At 43.4% G+C, this 17,718-nt stretch overlaps 1 protein-coding gene across 5 annotated transcripts; it reads left to right on the top strand.

The window, feature by feature from the left end:
* Window positions 1-919: 919 nt before the first annotated feature.
* LOC112258045 (smoothelin-like protein 2) lies at window positions 920-17,173 on the top strand. Of its 5 annotated transcripts, none has more exons than XM_042326959.1 (11): window positions 921-1,109; window positions 1,191-2,053; window positions 12,123-12,267; window positions 12,397-12,591; window positions 13,137-13,517; window positions 13,658-13,723; window positions 13,889-13,934; window positions 14,013-14,207; window positions 15,979-16,093; window positions 16,424-16,575; window positions 16,716-17,173. In XM_042326959.1, the coding sequence occupies exons 2-11, from the start codon at window positions 1,556-1,558 to the stop codon at window positions 16,840-16,842; spliced, it is 1,920 nt and encodes a 639-aa protein (XP_042182893.1). In that variant the 5' UTR covers window positions 921-1,109; window positions 1,191-1,555; the 3' UTR covers window positions 16,843-17,173. The 5 variants fall into 5 exon arrangements, with proteins under 5 accessions (XP_042182896.1, XP_042182893.1, XP_042182894.1 ...); XM_042326960.1 differs by having other exon boundaries at window positions 13,134-13,517; window positions 13,661-13,723; XM_024432108.2 differs by having other exon boundaries at window positions 13,134-13,517.
* The last annotated feature ends 545 nt before the right edge of the window (window positions 17,174-17,718 follow it).

The raw sequence follows: 17,718 nt of genomic DNA, 5'->3' as shown, positions 1-17,718 counted from the left end.
TAACATCATGCAGCCACCACCATGCTTGAAAATATGGATTGTATTACTCAGTAATGTATTGTATTGGATTTGCTCCAAACATAACACTTTGTATTCAAGACAAAAAGTTCATTTCTTAGCCAAATTGTTTGTAGTTTTGACTTTAGTGCCTTATTGCCAGCAGGACGTATGTTTTGGCTTATTCTGTACACGCTTCCTTCTTTTAACACTGTCATTTAGGTTATAATTGTGGAGCAGCTACAATGTTATTGATCCAATCTCAGTTCTCTCCTAACACAGCCATAAAACTATGTAACATTTAAAGTCACCATTGGCCTCATGGTGAAATCCCTGAGCAGTTTCCTTCCTCTCTGGCAACTGATTTAGGAAGAACGCCTGTATCTTTGTAGTGACTGGGTCTATTGATACACAATAAAAATAACAACTTCACCATGCTCAATGGGATATTCCGTGTCTGATTTTTTTTACCCATTTACCAATAGGTGCCCTTCTTTGCAAAGCATTGGAAAACCTCCCTGGTCTTTGTGGTTGAATCTATGTTTGAAATTCTCTGCTTGGCTGAGGGATCTTACATATAATTATATGTGTGGGGTACAGAGATGAGGTAGTCATTCAAAATTCATGTTAAACACTATTATGAGGAAAAAGTCAATGGTATGTAAATGCTTTCTGAGGGCACAGTCATGTGAAATCACTTGTTCAGGCTTGCCATTCCCTTATTTTACATTGGGCACATTAAGGCAATGTAAACTTCCCTCTCCTTCCTACAGACACACACACACACACACAGACACATACACTTTTTCAAGCAGAGTGTGAAGAAGGGCAGGGTGCTGCATGAAGTCTGTACCCTCCCCTCTTACTCCCTCCTCCCCCTTATTCCCCTGATACAAAAATGTACCTGCTCACGAGGCTGTTGGTTTAAAGCAGAGCTGCACAGCATACAGAACACACTCACACACAGTAGAGCAAGTCTCATGACATTACATTAGAGGTGTGTGGATGCACTCCACACAAACACATAAACACACACACTCATATAAACATACACATGTGTGGACTGGACTGCTCCACTACTGGACCTCTCACTCAGCAGTACCCTCCGAAAGGTTTGTTGATACGTCTACCTCCTCAAATGATAACTTGATTTTGCAGGGTATCATTTTGCATCTCCTCTCTTTTTTGAACAGAGCCACGGAGCCTATAATTAACAGCTCTTGTCCTCTATGGAGTTTAATTGGGCTTAAATGGCTTAGATTCCTAAGCAGCCATCTTAATGCACATTCCTTTAATACCATTCTAACTGTGCTGGGAAACGGTTATAGAACACCTAAAACTCTCCCTTTTAAGACCTCTCTGTGGACTAAACAGCAGAGAAAGAGGGAGACCTATCTATCCCTCCCTTCATCACCTCCTTTCAGCAGTCCAGGCAGGAGAACCTGTGGGAGAGAAGGAGAAGAGGAGGAAAGAACAGGAAGAGCTGGCGCCACCGTCCATTGAACCTATCCACCGCTTAATTTCCTGTAATCTGGGGGTTACTGTTGCTAGTGGGGACATGGACACTTCTATACCTGTGTTGGCTGGCGGGGACAAAGTGTGTGACAAGATGGTGTGCGAGGCACTGGGCCACTTCGAAGCCACACTGGCGGCGGCGGTGCGCGAGGTGCATGTGGATGTGAGCGCCTTCAAGCGGGGTGTGGAGCGGCGGGTGGACGAGGCATGCCGGGCACAGGGACCCCTGGCCGAGGCTCTTCAGCGGCTGACGCAGGAGAACCTGCAGCTCCGAAGCCAGCTGGAGGTGCTGGCCTGCCTGATGGAGGGTCTGACGGGAAGAGTGGTGGACAGAAGCGCCCTCGAGGAGAGGGCCAGTAGGGGATGGATCCCCATGACTTCGTCCCAGGGGACGGTCAACATAAGCCAGGGGAGCCCCTCCACCACGGTCCCCTCTGGACTGTCGGAGTCTGGTTCTTCTGGTCTTGGTTCTGATGCCTCTAGTTCTACATCAGCCTCTCTCTCCAGCAGGGAGCCAATGGGGGATACCAGCATGTCTAATGTGAGTATTACCTTGTTGCTGGAGAAGATATTGTCCCATTTTAGTATAATTTGGTAGAATGCAAGGGAATGTCATCTGGGAGAACTGAAAGCCTCTCGCTCGTGCGTGTGTGTGTGAAAGAGAGATTGAGACAGTGCTAAGTTGTAAATCTGTTGTCTCCAGCCGGGGAAAGTGTTACCCCTGGTCATTCACTCTAAAGCTCTCGTCTTAGTGCGGTACTAATGAAATATAGCTGTGAGCAGCAATATATTCGGTTTACAGGATACCGAAAGGACACAAGATCAGTTGGATAACAAAGCAAGCACTCTATCATGTAGGAACTATCTTCCTGTATGTGCAATCTGTGAAAGCATTACCATGCTGATATAAATCTTAATTGGTACAATCCACATTAGCGTTCCAAAATACTTCAATACACTTTCACAGCTGTAATACACTGACTGTGCAAGTGGCAGGACTTCCGGTTTCTCATTTTGCAGAATAAAATATCCACTTTTCACTACGTTCAGACCACATAACAGGGCAACAATATGTGATTATACAGATGTACTAATCACAATATATTCACACAGCTTCTAAGGACATTTACAAAAGGTTTACATACCACATGTCATCGCCCCATGTCCATCAGTTCAGTTCTAGTAGCCAGTTGTTGCCAATGGTGGAATCAGCTACAGGGCTTGGCGTGCATTTTTTTAGCCACTTGTCCTTCAAACAAGTAGGACAGTTTTGTTTTTTTAGCACACTTGCCAAAAATATTTTTTAAAATAGGTCTAGCACAATGGGCCATTAAAGGTGACTGAAAATTGTGTTGTATAATGCAGGGAATCACCTTACCATTTGTTTAGCATGAGGAAGGACACCTACAGTACAGACACAGCTACACCTCTCTTAATCAAACGGGGTGGCGGATTTGACGGTTTAAGTGAGAATGCTTATAGCACGCCACCTATAGGCCAATCCGTGCCTTTAGTTTACAAAAAGAGTTAACCAATCTATACTTGGAGTTATTTGACCATGTCAAGGGGAAAATGATCTAAGAATAACCAATAGGTTTTACAGCATTTCTGCAGCTTCACTGTGAACCCCTAATTGCGTGTAACTACATTAGGCAGTAATGGGACAAGGGCAAGCTACCCATCCTCTCTACCTGAATGATATAATATAAACATGTCACTTTTTAAATTTGGAGACACTCCAAAAAACAACTAATTCAACTAATTCAAACAGTCTATGTATACACACATGAATATCCACACACACACACACCAGACCTGAGGTCAAATATTATTTAGGGTAAGTTAGTATTTAGACAAAATAAAATTGACAAGTAGTTGAATATATTTGGAGATACACTTTGAAAGTATAATCAAATACACTGATTAAAATACAATCCTAGAAATTGGTTTGGTATTCAAAATAATGTATTTGGAAATAAGTATTTAAAAATAATTTAAAATAGTAGGCTAATTATAGGAAATGATATGAAAATACTTTCAAATCCTTCCGATAGAAGTAGTTGATTCGGGCCACATTATTTGAAAATACTCAAATACACAGAAAATAACTATTTAAATAACACACATTTTTGCAGACACCCAAACTCTGCACATTCAATGGAGCATCTCTGCTGGTGGTTTTTCCAGTGGGGCCTTGAGTGTGACATCCAGAGGATCTCTCACTGTCTGTCTTTTGGTACCTCCCATTGAAAGAAGATACTCGTACACTGTTGAATGCTCTCACAGTTTTATTATTTATTCTGTCTATGTATGGGTATCTATTTTTCTTTCATGGCTAGTTTTAAGTGTACATTTCGTACCCTCCACCTTAAACTAACTGGACACGTGTACGTACTACTGCTAATCTCTCATTGAATCCAAAGATTTATTTCTGTCTGTGTGTTTTTACCCTTTTACCCATTCCCCTCTCTCCGCTCCTCCTGTCCCCCCAAGAGGGCACATGTATTTTTGGCAGGGCAGGCCTGATTGGTGGCCCTGGTCCCGGACGTTTGGATTGGGGGTGGTTTGGGTGTGTCTGTTTCAGTATACATTTTAGTAGCACCACAAATTCCCAGCTAACATAACTTCCCATAACTTACATCATGTTGCAACTCTGGATGTATAGAAACAGAGAGAGAGGGGGAGGGACCAGAGAGAAAGACTGGAAGAAGAGACGGACATAGTAGTAACCCAACTCCACCTTTCCCAGCACCCTCATCGCTCTCCATATATTTCCCATAATGCTCGTATAGTGAGGTTGATGAGTGTTTACGTCAGCCTTGTTATGGGTTAACAAAGTTGTACACAGGTGACCTCACCACAGTCAGCTGTGTAGTTTTTGTCATGGTTGGATGGAGGTGAAGGTCAATGCTAAGAATGTGAGAGGGGGATAGATAAATGGATGAGAAAATGAGGTCTGAGATTGCCACTACAAGGTTTGCTGAAATGTCAGCATGTACACAGTGGTGTAAAAAGTACTCAAATGTCATACTTGAGTAAAAGTGAAGATACCTTAATAGAAAATGAAATACTAAAATTCTACTTGAGTAAAAGTAAAAATATTTGGTTTTAAATATACTAAGTAAATGGAATTGCTAAAATGGACTTAAGTATCAAAAGTAAAACTATAAACCATTTCAAATTTCTTATATTAAGCAAACCAGATGGCTCAATTTTATTTTATTTATCTTCCAGGGCAACACTCCAACACTCAGGCATAATTTACAAATTAAGCATTTGTGTTTAGTGAGTCCGACAGATCAGAGGCAGTAGGGAATTGTGTGAAATTGAGAATTTCCTGTCAAAATGTAACAAGTACTTTTGGGTATCAGGAAAAATGTATGGAGTAAAAAGTACATTATTTTCTTCAGGAATGTAGTAATGTAAAAGTTGGCAAAAACATAAATAGTAAAGTACAGATACCCCCCCAAAAACTACTTAAGTAGTACTTTAAAGTATTTTATTTAAGTACTTTACACCACTGCATGTACAGTTAATTCGGAAAGTATTCAGACCGCTTTACTTTTTCCACATTTTGTTACGTTACAGCCTTATTGTAAAATGTATTAAATGTATTGTTTTCCTCATCAATCTACACACAATACCTCATAATGACAAAGCAAAAACAGGTTGTTAGACATTTTTGCAAATGTATTAAAAATAAAAACAGATACCTTATTTACATAACCCTTTGCTATGAGATTCGAAATTGAGCTCAGGTGCATCCTGTTGTCATTGATCATCCTTGAGATGTTTCTGCAACTTGATTGGAGTCCACCTGTGGTAATTTCAATTGATTGGACATGATTTGGAAAGGCACACACCTGTCTATATAAGGTCTTACAGTTGACAGTGCATGTCAGAGAAAAACCAAGACATGAGGTCGAAGGAATTGTCCGTAGAGCTCCGAGACAGGATTATGTCGAGGCACAGATCTTGGGAAGGGTACCAAAGCATTTCTGCAAAATTGGAGGTCCCCAAGACCAGTGGCCTCCATCATACTTAAATGGCAGAAGTTTGGAACCACCAAGACTCTTCCTAGATCTGGTCGCTCGGGCAACTGAGCAATCGGGGGAAAGGGGCCTTGGTTAGTGTTAAAGGAATTTAACAATTCTTATATGGGTTCATTAACCAATTCAATTTAAATCACTGTCTGTTTCTAAGAATTTGTAAGATCCTTATTTGCATAAAATGGACAGAGACCAGTCTACCAAAATTAGCCAATAGCATTTATTCTCGAGAGCGCTGGTCATAATACCATGTACATTAGTTTATATACCTCACATTTTGTCATAAATGTCTCTCCTCCTCTCAGATACAATGGCAATATAGTTCACAAGCCTTCCCACATTGTCTGCTACCTGTTAAACAATCTACTACAAGCCCAAGGTCTCTCCCCTCCCTGGGTAGAGACAGAATGTCCTGTAAGGAACACAGTATTCCAGCCGGTCTGACGATAGCTCCATTAATTTCTAACAAGGAACAGAAAGTCCTTGTTCTAGTTCTTGACTAAAACTACACACATTATATTCAGTATTATGATTATAATAAGATTCATACATCCATACAGTAACATAGTATTCTGTTTAGTTATAGTTCTAAGTTAGATGTATACATAATTTAGTCATTATTCATAAAAATCCCATAACAGTTAGGTAGATGACCAAAAACCCAATGGTCCACGCTGGCAGAGCTCCAGAGTTCCTCTGTGGAGATGGGAGAACCTTCCAGAAGGACAACCATCTTTGCAATACTCCACCAATTAGGCCTTTATAGTAGAGTGGCCAGACGGAAGCAACTCCTCAGTAAAAGGCACATGACAGCCAGATTCGAGTTTGCCAAAAGGTACCTAAAGGACTCTCAGACCATGAGAAACAAGATTCTATGGTCTGATGAAACCAAGATTTAACTATTTTGCCTGAATTCTAAGTGTCACGTCTGGAGGAAACCTGGCACCATCCCTACTGTGAAACATGGTGGTGGTAGCTTCATGTTGTGGGGATGTTTTTCAGCGGCAGGGACTGGGAGACTAGTCAGGATCGAGGGAAAGATGAATGGAGCAAAATGCAAAGAGATTCTTGATGAAAACCTGATCCGGAGGGTTCAGCACCTTAGACTGGGGGCGAAGGTTCACCTTCCAAACGGACAACGACCCTAAGCACACAGCCAAGACAACGCATGAGTAACTTTGAGTAGCCCAGCCAGAGCCAGGACATGAACCCGATCGAACATCTCTGGAGAGACCTGAAAATAGCTGTGCAGCGACGCTCCCCATCCACCCTGACAGAGCTTGAGAGGATCTGAAGAGAAGAATGGGAGAAACTCCCCAAATACAGGTATACCAAGCTTGTTGCGTCATACCAAGAAAACTTGCGGCTGTAATCGCTGCCACAGGGGCTTCAACAAAGTACTGAGTAAAGGGTCTGAATACATACGGAAATGTCATATTTCAGTTTGTATTTTTGTTGTTGTTCTAAAACCAGTTTTTTCTTTGTGGAGTATTGTGTGTATATTAATGAAGAGAAACCCATTTTTTAAAATCAATTTAATTTTAGAATAAGGCTGTAATGTAACAAAATGTGGAAAATGTCAAGCGGTCTGAATTTTTTCCAAATGAACTGTATCTGGTAGTATGAAGATAAGAGGTACTTTTAGGTTGTAGCTGGTCAGGTCTGGATTGTTTGTATTTCATATCAACTGCTCTTGGGGTATGAGAAGGGTTGGTTATTAGAACGATTATAGGATTAATGGTTGGTAGGGTTATGATAGGAAAATGGTAGGTAATAATCTGACATGTATTGTTATCTTATTTGACTCCCACCCCTATCGTTATCACTCACTGAGCAGACACACTTGAATTTGTTATTTGGATCTACAATCAAATAAAGAGTTAGGCTTACAAGGGGTACACACACTAACACACAGCAAGTACCATGTGGAGGCCCTAAAGGAGCTATTTTGGGTCTCCATATCTCTTCACTTCAGGACGAGGGAGTGCTTCATCCAACCAATCCCAGTCCTGAATTGAGCGTCCTGACAAGACGGAAAGTAGAATTCCGACTCCCTGTCAATATCCCCCAGAGCCAGATTGCCAGCTGTTCCCCTCTGAAAACACACACCCTGCCAACATTCCACAGCACTGTTATCACCTGGCTGTTCCCTTATCATACCTGACTACTCAATGAGCCAGTCTGATAGAAATGCGCTCCTACGTGTGTGTGTGCGCATCTTGAAACCCTAACCCTGTATTTCCTTGTGACTCTAAATAACATGTTAGAATGTGGGTGTATGACTGTGTTTGACTATGTTTGTGTGTCGCCTGTTTCTGAGAGAGGGAGAGAGTTAAAGAGATTCGGAGAGAGGGTATGGGATAAAGAGGTTAAGAAGCAGATGGGGAGACAGATCGAGAGCGACAGTTATACAGTAGGTACAGTATATCACAAAAGTGAGTACAACCCACACATTTTTGAAAATATTTGAGTATATCGTTTCATGTGACAACACTGAAGAAATGACACTTTGCTACAATGTAAAGTAGTGAGTGTACAGCTTGTATAACTGTGTAAATTTGCTGTCCCCTCAAAATAACTCAACACACAGCTATTAATGTCTAAACCGCTGGCAACAAAAGTGAGTACACCCCTAAGTGAAAATGTCCAAATTGGGCCCAAAGTGTCAATATTTTGTGTGGCCACCATCATTTTCCAGCACTGCCTTAACCCTCTTGGGCATGGAGTTCACCAGAGCTTCACAGGTTGCCACTGGAGTCCTCTTCCACTCCTCCATGACGACATCACGGAGCTGGTGGATGTTAGAGACCTTGCACTCCTCCTTCCATTTGAGGATGCCCCACAGATGCTCAATAGGGTTTAGGTCTGGAAACATGCTTGGCCAGTCCATCACCTTTATCCTCAGCTTCTTTAGCAAGGCAGTGGTCTTCTTGGAGGTGTGTTTGGGGTCGTTATCATGTTGGAATACTGCCCTGTGGCCCAGTCTCCGAAGGGAGGGGATCATGCTCTGCTTCAGTATGTCACAGTACATGTTGGCAATCATGGTTCCCTCAATGAACTGTAGCACCCCAGTGCCAGCAGCGCTCATGCAGCACCAGACCATGACACTCCCACCACCGTGCTTGACTGTAGGCCAGACACACTTGTCTTTGTACTCCTCACCTGGTTGCCGCCACACACACTTGACACCATCTGAACCAAATAAGTTTGTCTTGGTCTCATCAGACCACTGGACATGGTTCCAGTAATCCATGTCCTTAGTCTGCTTGTCTTCAGCAAACTGTTTGTGGGCTTTCTTGTGCATCATCTTTAGAAGAGGCTTCCTTCTGGGACGACAGCCATGCAGACCAATTTGATGCACTGTACGGTGTATGGTATGAGCACGGACAGGCTGACCCCCCACCCCTTCAACCTCTGCAGCAATGCTGGCAGCACTCATACGTCTATTTCCCAAAGACAACCTCTGGATATGACGCTGAGCACGTGCACTCAACTTCTTTGGTCGAGCATGGCGAGGCCTGTTCTGAGTAGAACCTGTCCAATGAAACCGCTGTATGGTCTTGGCCACTGTGCTGCAGCTCAGTTTCAGGGTCTTGGCAATTTTCTTATAGCCCAGGCCATCTTTATGTAGAGCTACAATGATTATTTTCAGATCCTCAGAGTTCTTTGCCATGAGGTGCCATGTTGAACTTCCAGTGACCAGTCAGTATGAGGGTGTGTGAGAGCGATGACACCAAATTTAACACACCTTGTAAACACTAACGAGTCACATGACACCGGGAGGGAAAATGGCTAATTGTGCCCAATTTGGACATTTTCACTTAGGGGTGTACTCACTTTTGTTGCCAGCGGTTTAGACATTAATGGCTGTGTGTTGAGATATTTTGAGGGGACAGCAAATTTACACTGTTAGACAAGCTGTACACTCACTACTTTAAATTGTAGCAAAGTGTCATTTCTTCAGTGTTGTCACATGAAAAGATATACTCAAATATTTACAAAAATGTGAGGGGTGTACTCACTTTTGTGATATACTGCATGCGAGTTGCACACACAGATCATTGCTACTGCTAATGCCTAGCCTCTGCTGTCCCCCTGCTATGAGTTGATGACTTGACTGGGCTCTCATCGTGGCTCTATCGCTGGCAGATGCAGCAATGGGGGGATAGCAGGAGAGACTGCCAGTCCAGCAGGCTCTGAATTACGGAGCTCTGGCACTGAATGATAGCATTAGAACTGTTTGGCTTTCCCAATACTAACTCCTGATCTCAAAAGGCCCCGTTTGGGGCTATGCCAAGATCTAAGAGGAGTGGGGGGTTGATTACAAATCCAAAATAGCTTCAGGATTTAAGCCTGGTCTCTCCACACCTGTCAGTTAGACCCACGCTTTGAGCCCCAGTGCCACTAAAGACCAGAGTCACAATGGGGACTTATGGAGACCCAAAGACCAGTAAGAATAATACCATTTCCAGACCAAATGTCCAATTTTGTTATTGTCAAGGGGAGTCAAAATGGCTGTTTTTTTTTTTTAAATCTTTGGGACACCTAAAAGACCTAAAGCTGCTCTTTCGTTTGTTTCCACAAGTTGGACCCCGTTTTCAATTTGCTAATCTGTCCGTTTAAGGCTATGCTAGATTCTAAGGCTATGCTCCTGGTGACATTTTGAGCCTGTAGCAGATTCCAGTTGGTTTGGCCTTTGATAAGTTGCTGGTTCCCTCCGGGATGGGGTGTTTGGGCTGGCTGCACGAAGCTCAGAGACCGGCCAAAGGCCGTCTGCCACGAGGGTAGTGCTGCACTTGAACACACACAGTCTTACAATGGTGGATCTATGGCTAACACCAATGGTCCCTGCATATGGGTTTGGTACTGCAGCCGTAATAACGACCATGTCATAAAGACATTATGGTTGTTGTTGCTCTGCTGTTATGAAATTCAAACAAGTTTGAAAGAGAGCATTTTGTCACATATCCATCCAGTGGTTGTGATCGAGATCATCCACTTTCCTCACGGAGGAGGGTAGAGAGAGATAGAGGATGAGTAGAGTGCAGGAGATCTCAAACTTCAGATACAGCTAGACAGAGCGAGCCAGAGAGAACCAGAGTCACTAAGGCAAGCACAGACCTGTACTTAGATACAGACACTGAGGCAGTCAGCTGAGCTGAGAACCTTTATCGGGATCTCCTCTTCTAAGAGGGAACAAGTGATAAGACAGACGCCTGCACTGATCCTAAACACATATCAAGGAAAACTCCGATAAAGATTGGAATGGTTTTAGATGGAGGATTCCTGGGACCATAAGATTCTTTTTTCTGGATGGATGTAACTCAGGGGTGGACTGGGACCATAAACCGGCCCCGGCAATTCTGGCCCATTTTTTTGTGGCATGGCCCATTTTGAGCCGTGTCCGCATCATTTATAACAGCTCTCTGTCCTTGTACTCTTGGATTTAAGTGCTGGATTTGACACTATTGACCATGATGTCCTTCTGGACAGACTGGAGTGGTGGGTTGACCTCTCTGGTCCAGTTCTAAATTGGTTTAGGACCTATTTAATCTTTCAAGAGTTTGTCAACCTTGGTGAACATAACTCAAAGAAAATACATATCACATGTGGTGTTCCACAATGTTCGATTTTAATTCACTGGCAATTCAAAATAAAACACCAGGTAAAGAAACGTAGGTCTTATTTTAGATTCTGGACTCAATTTCGAATCCCACATTAAGAATGTTGCCAAAATAGCTTTTCACCACCTGAGGAACATTGCCAAGATGCGTCCGTTTCTCTCTCAGGCTGATACAGAGAGACTCATCCATGCTTCTATTACAAGCTGTCTTGACTACGGTAATGTTCTCCTGTCTGGTCTACCTGAGAAATCCATTGGTCAAATGCAATACATATAGAATACTGCAGCACGGGTTCTGACCAAAACCAGACAGAGATTACACATTACATCAGTTTTAAGGTCTCTGCACTGGCTGCCTGTGAGTTTTCTAATTCATTTTAAGATTCTTCTTTTGGTTTTTAAATCAATCCACGATTGTGCACCCCAATGCATGTCAGACATGCTTTTAAGTTATGTACCCAGTAGGTCCATCAGGTCTTCTGGTACTGGCCTTTTAACTATCTCAAAGCCTAGGACCACGAGGCATGGAGAGGCAACCTTTAGTTACTATAGCCCCAGCCTCTGGAACAGCCTGCCAGAGAACCTGAGGGGCCTAATCTGTGGACATGTTTAAAATAAATCCTAAAAAACTCCTTTTTAGCTTAGCTTTTCGTTAGGGTGCTTTTTAGTCAATCAGTTTTTATTCTTTTGTTTTTTTTATCCCCTTATGTTTGTTGTGTAATAAATATATATATATTTTCTTCGTTGTTTCTATCCCTCTGTGAAGCCCATTGCGTTGCATACCATGTTGGAAATGTGCTGTGTAAATAAAGCTTGATTTGATTATTGTTTCTGATTCAACTTACATTTATTGTACAGGTTTGTTTTATGGTATGCTATTTTAGATTGCCTCTAGTGTAATAATGGGCACCTTAGTGTGTTCTGTTTCTCTTATTTAGGGACATAAGGTTGTTGACCAAATGGAAGAGAAAAATGTTGCTGCTGTGTTGGAGAATGGACATGACAAAGAACAGAAGTCTGCTGGTCATCCATTAGTAGATGTCACCTCAACCAAAGCAAAATCGGATTATTTGTATAAATCTGGTGAGTAAAATACGTGTAACATACTTGTTTCCTTACCTTGTAAGCAGGCTGTGGACAATTTTACACAATGTTCTTCCTTCTTTGACTCTCACCTTTCCTCTTACTGTATGTACACTCCTAACATATCAGAGGGCTCGTCATTCGGCAATCCTCATCTTTCCTGTACTGCCATGACCAAAACGGACTCCCCCACTAGCCCCAAACCGCCAGCACAATCTCCTGCTTTGGCCCAAAAGTGTCCTGCTTCAACACCAAAGTCTCCTACCTATCCAATAGCAGACGTCACCACTCCCAAAACAGCACTTGATGTTCTGTTTAGTCCCGGTGAGTAGAACATGGACCGGACTCAGCTCTCTATTCTTTCACCCAAATGACATTTTTGTTTCCTTAACTTGTATGCAGCCCTTCTGGGTAATTTTGTATTCAATTTTGAATGAACTATCTCTTTAAGATGTGCTCTGAAGAATCTAAAGATAAATTAAGGAACATATCCATGGCTGACTTTGTGGACTTGTCTTGGTTGTTTCAGCACCAGCATTAAAGAGAGAGACCCTGTGCAAATACGTACATTTACCCCTCCAGGCCTATTACAAGGATCAGATACATAATCATTTTGCTTGCAGTAGGCCCGAGATTGTGTAACATTTTATATATTGTATGTGTCTGTCAGCCCCTCTCGTTGACACCTGTCCAATTTCAAATAGCACAGATAAAGCATTTGAAAGAAAAGGAATACTGTTTGAACCCAGGTCTGGTTGACACGGTCCATCTGACCTGATGTCACCCTCTAGTCCAAACCAAATTTAGCATTCTAGCTAAACCCTACCAGCTAACATTTTCTCCTCTTCTGTCTATTCTCACCAAAGCAGAGACTTTGCCTGGACAACATCAGGAAGTGAGGTCACCAGTCAGCAGTCATGCAGCTCAGCAAGAGCACCCCACCCCTGTATCTCTGTCCCCGCCCTATGCCTCTGTCAGTGCCATGAGCAGCACTAGCCCCGAGGTACCAACTGCACCAGCCCCAACTCAGTCCCCTGCCACCTCATCTTGGGCCCCTGATGCCCCAACTCAGTCTCCTGCAGCCCCAACCAGGTCTTCTGCAGCCCCAAGTCAGTCTTCTGCTGCCCAATCTCAGTTTCCTGCAGTCCCTCCATCTCCTGCCCCTGCACCCAAAACACCTAGACAATCAATATTTGAGGAGACCAAACCCAAAGCATCAGGAGAATTTCCTTTCAAACGTAGTGAACGTGGTGAGTACCACAGGGACACAAGGACTCCTCTCTCACTGCTACAGTATCTTTCATCTTTCCCGTCTCTGACATTGTTCTTTCCCATTTCTTTGTCTGACCTCCAGTTCTATGTCAGTTTCTTTCCATTCCTTCTTTTACAGTAGTACATGCAGTTAAGGCAGCGAGCCCGAGTCTTACCCGTAGCATGAGCTTCACAGCAACCACAGGTAAAAGTAGGAACTGGTCTCTAGGCACAGCATAGTAGTCTTCTGGTCTTCATTGTGTGTTGTGCCTTTTGCCTTTGCCTCTCCTAGTCTTTTCTTCGTTGTCAGGTTAGCATTGTCCTCTCTCTCTCCCCCACCCTCCTCCGTCTGTCTGTTTCTCGCTCTCAGAAAAACTCCTACCACCCAGAAAAGTGGCTCCCCCTGGCACAGACAGGTCAGTCTTTAACATACTAGAAACATACTATTACATACTATAAAAGCGCAATTGTGTAATTTGTTACATAACCTATAGGAGCCTGGACAAGTTTGGCGGTCTGGAAAGTTTTGGCGGTCCGAACAAGTTTGGCATTCTGGACAGGCTTGGTGGTCTGGACAAGTTTGGGGGTGGTGGGGAGCGGAAGCTGCAGAGGTCACAAACGTTGCCTCGCAACCTCGGGATGCAGGGCAAACGGTCTCTGTTTGAAAGTTTGGCCTACGAGTGTGGCAGGTACGGTAGGCACAGTCAGTCACCCTGACTTCCCCCATTGTCTCTCTTGCCCACCTTAGCGAACTATTACTCCCTATTGGATAATTGTTAAAGCCAAGTTATATGTTCCCCAACCCTTTACTACATGTATATTATCACTGTTATTAACCATGTTTGCATCCACAGTTTTTATGTGGGTAAAGTCATACCATATATAAAAAATAAATCACGACAGCTGTGATGGAAACAGGAAGTTTCGGTACAATTTTATAAATGCCAACAGAATTTGTTTGTTCGACATGGTGGGATCATTTTGTGTCGGCAAGATTAATAATGTGAGAAACGGAGGTGGGAACTCCTTTATGAGCAAATATTGATACAGTAACCATCATATCAACGTAAATTTGTATCACGCGATGATGTGGTGTGTGGTCCTGCCACTATGACTTGGTGTGTGGTCCTCCCACTATGATTTGGTGTGTGGTCCTCCCACTATGACTTGGTGTGTGGTCCTCCCACTATAACTTGGTGTGTGGTCCTCCCACTATGACTTGGTGTGTGGTCCTCCCACTATGACTTGGTGTGTGGTCCTCCCACTATGACTTGGTGTGTGGTCCTCCCACTATGACTTGGTGTGTGGTCCTCCCACTATGACTTGGTGTGTGGTCCTGCCACTATGACTTGGTGTGTGGTCCTCCCACTATGACTTGGTGTGTGGTCCTGCCACTATGACTTGGTGTGTGGTCCTCCACTATGACTTGGTGTGTGGTCCTCCCACTATGACTTGGTGTGTGGTCCTCCCACTATGATATGGTGTGTGGTCCTCCCACTATGATATGGTGTGTGGTCCTCCCACTATGACTTGGTGTGTGGTCCTCCCACTATGACTTGGTGTGTGGTCCTCCCACTATGACTTGGTGTGTGGTCCTCCCACTATGACGTGGTGTGTGGTCCTCCCACTATGATATGGTGTGTGGTCCTCCCACTATGACTTGGTGTGTGGTCCTCCCACTATGATATGGTGTGTGGTCCTCCCACTATGATATGGTGTGTGGTCCTCCCACTATGATTTGGTGTGTGGTCCTCCCACTATAACTTGGTGTGTGGTCCTCCCGCTATGACTTGGTGTGTGGTCCTCCCACTATGACTTGGGAAATTATGCAGTTTATTAGGCTACAGATTAAATTTAGTTATGAACTTCACAGGGTGGTGAAAGTGCACAGTGATGAGCTTGATATTCTTGCTCTTATCCATAATAATCTCGTCATGTAGACTAGCCTACCCGCACTGAATCTGTGAGCTGTTGGCTAGAGCGCACGCGCCAAGACTAGAGTGGGCACATTCGCTATTTAACGCAAAAGTTTTTTAAGAAAATGTGATGGAAACGCATTGAAATTTAGATTTTTATTTGGTAAATGAACGGGAAAAAGTACATTTTGTGTGCACTACGTCATCCACAACAAATCTGTTTGGTGGAAACCCACCACAGATGGGAAAATGTGCATATTTTCTTCATGCAGATTTTAGAATATTCGCAGGAAAATTTTATATGCAGATTTCAGAATATTTGCATGAAAATCTGTCACTAGTTGGATAGTAACATAGTTATTGTGTGATATGTCAGACTGTTGGGTCCTGTTTATATGCCCCTTAGCAAACAACGCAAACTAAGCGACTTACAGAACAACAGGTTCAACATGAACCCATGATCTTGATGTTGCTGGTACTATGTTCTCACCAACTGAGCTACACAGCCACAAACAACTGAACACCTCTATGTTCCACTCTGCAGGTCCAAGGCTGCAGGACCAAAGCCCAAACTGCAGCACTCTCAGAGTTTCAACAGCGCTAGCAACATCAAGGCAATGCTCCTGGAATGGTGCCGCTCCAAAACCATTGGCTACCAGGTGAGTCCGGCCTTAGTCCCTCGTGACGGACGGTTCACAATGTGATATAAATGTTAGTTAGCAAACGTGAGATTTGGTTCTGGTTTCCAGCGATTAGTCCATCCCAGTCCTTGCCAGGACTTTAGACACCATAGGAGGCTCCATATTCTGATACCATCCACTTTTGTTCGTAACTGGATCATGTGTGTTAATCATGCATTTATGTTAATAGAGGATTTGCCATCAAATTTGGCCCTTAGTTAGTCAATGTATAGGAATACCCACGTTTTTAAACTGTTTTTCCATGGAAGTAACACTGCATTTGGCTCCTACCATTCTCTCCTCCATCAGAACATAGACATCCACAACTTCTCGTCCAGCTGGTGTGATGGGATGGCATTCGCTGCCCTGGTCCACTCCTTTTTCCCCCTGGTGTTTGACTACAACACACTGAACCCTGCCAATCGCAAACACAACTTTGAAGTGGCCTTCACCACAGCAGAGTAAGTGTGTGTGTGTGTGTGCGCGCGTGTGATCCTGGTACTGCTCTGTGGATTACGGTATCATAATATAGATCTATTGGAAACCTTATTTTTAATTATTGGTTCATGTTTTTTTTTCTCTCCTGCTCTCTCTCTCTCAGGGAGCAAGCCGACTGTGTGCGTCTCATAGAGGTGGAGGATATGATGGTGATGGGTAGCAGACCAGACCCTATGTGTATTTTCACCTACGTCCAGTCCCTCTACAACCACCTCAAGAAGTTTGAATGACACTCCCATGCAGAGATGAGCACCCCTATCATCACCAGTTACATTGACTCATGTCGTCAGCAAACCCAAGCACTACTCCCTACTTTGTTCAAATCTTGATAACTGTATATGACGATTGTGCCTGTAGAATTCTATTTGAATTCTTCTGGTCCTGTAATAATGTGCTGTGCATATGGTTTGTGGTTTTATTTTTCCTCATTTAGAAAATAGAGGTAGTCAATTGGGGAAAATATTGGTAGTTTTACAAAGATATTTTTTGACTCAGAGCCAAATGCTGGTTATTTTCTATTGGTATAATACGGATGCATATCATAAAAGAAATAGAACAAGATCTATAAAACAGTGTTTATTAAGCATGAAGCTAGCAAAACACCTGAAAGACATACTTCAGTAGACAATGCAAATGAAAGGTGTAAATTTAAAGAAAGGTGGCAGGATCAATGATGTAACATTGGTAACAGAGTGGCCAGATCTGAGTTGGTGACTACGACTATTGTGTTGTGTAGAAATGAATAACATTGATCTTTCCTATGTGCATATAAGAAGAGGTTCAAATATACACTCAACAAAAATATAAAACTCATCTCTCCCGAGTGGCGCAGTGGCTGTGCCACTAGAGATTCTGGTTCGAGTCCAGGCTCTGTCGCAGCCGGCCGCAACCGGGAGATGGGGGGCAGTGCACAATTGGCCCAGCATCGGCCGGTAGGGATGTTCTTGTCCCATCTCGCACTAGCGACTCCTGTGGCATGTCAGACACAATGCATGCTGACACCGTCACCAGGTGTATGGTGTTTCCTCCGACATATTGGTGTGGCTAGCTTCTGGGTTAAGCCAGCGTTGTGTCAAGAAGCAGTGTGGCTTGACTGGGTTGTGTTT

This window comes from Oncorhynchus tshawytscha, linkage group LG09, assembly GCF_018296145.1.
Source record: "Oncorhynchus tshawytscha isolate Ot180627B linkage group LG09, Otsh_v2.0, whole genome shotgun sequence".
Classification (NCBI taxonomy): Eukaryota; Metazoa; Chordata; class Actinopteri; order Salmoniformes; family Salmonidae; genus Oncorhynchus; species Oncorhynchus tshawytscha.
The sequence above is the reverse complement of the archived record's forward strand: the minus strand, read 5'-3'. Positions and strand labels throughout refer to the sequence as shown.

Bases quoted from the DNA above. Each gene is read 5' to 3' on its own strand.
- LOC112258045 (XM_024432108.2), top strand. From the start codon at position 1,556: ATGGACACTTCTATACCTGTGTTGGCTGGCGGGGACAAAGTGTGTGAC. The intron at 2,054-12,122 runs GTGAGTATTACC...TCTCTTATTTAG, and splicing joins GGGATACCAGCATGTCTAAT to GGACATAAGGTTGTTGACCA. The intron at 13,724-13,888 runs GTAAAAGTAGGA...TCTCGCTCTCAG, and splicing joins GAGCTTCACAGCAACCACAG to AAAAACTCCTACCACCCAGA.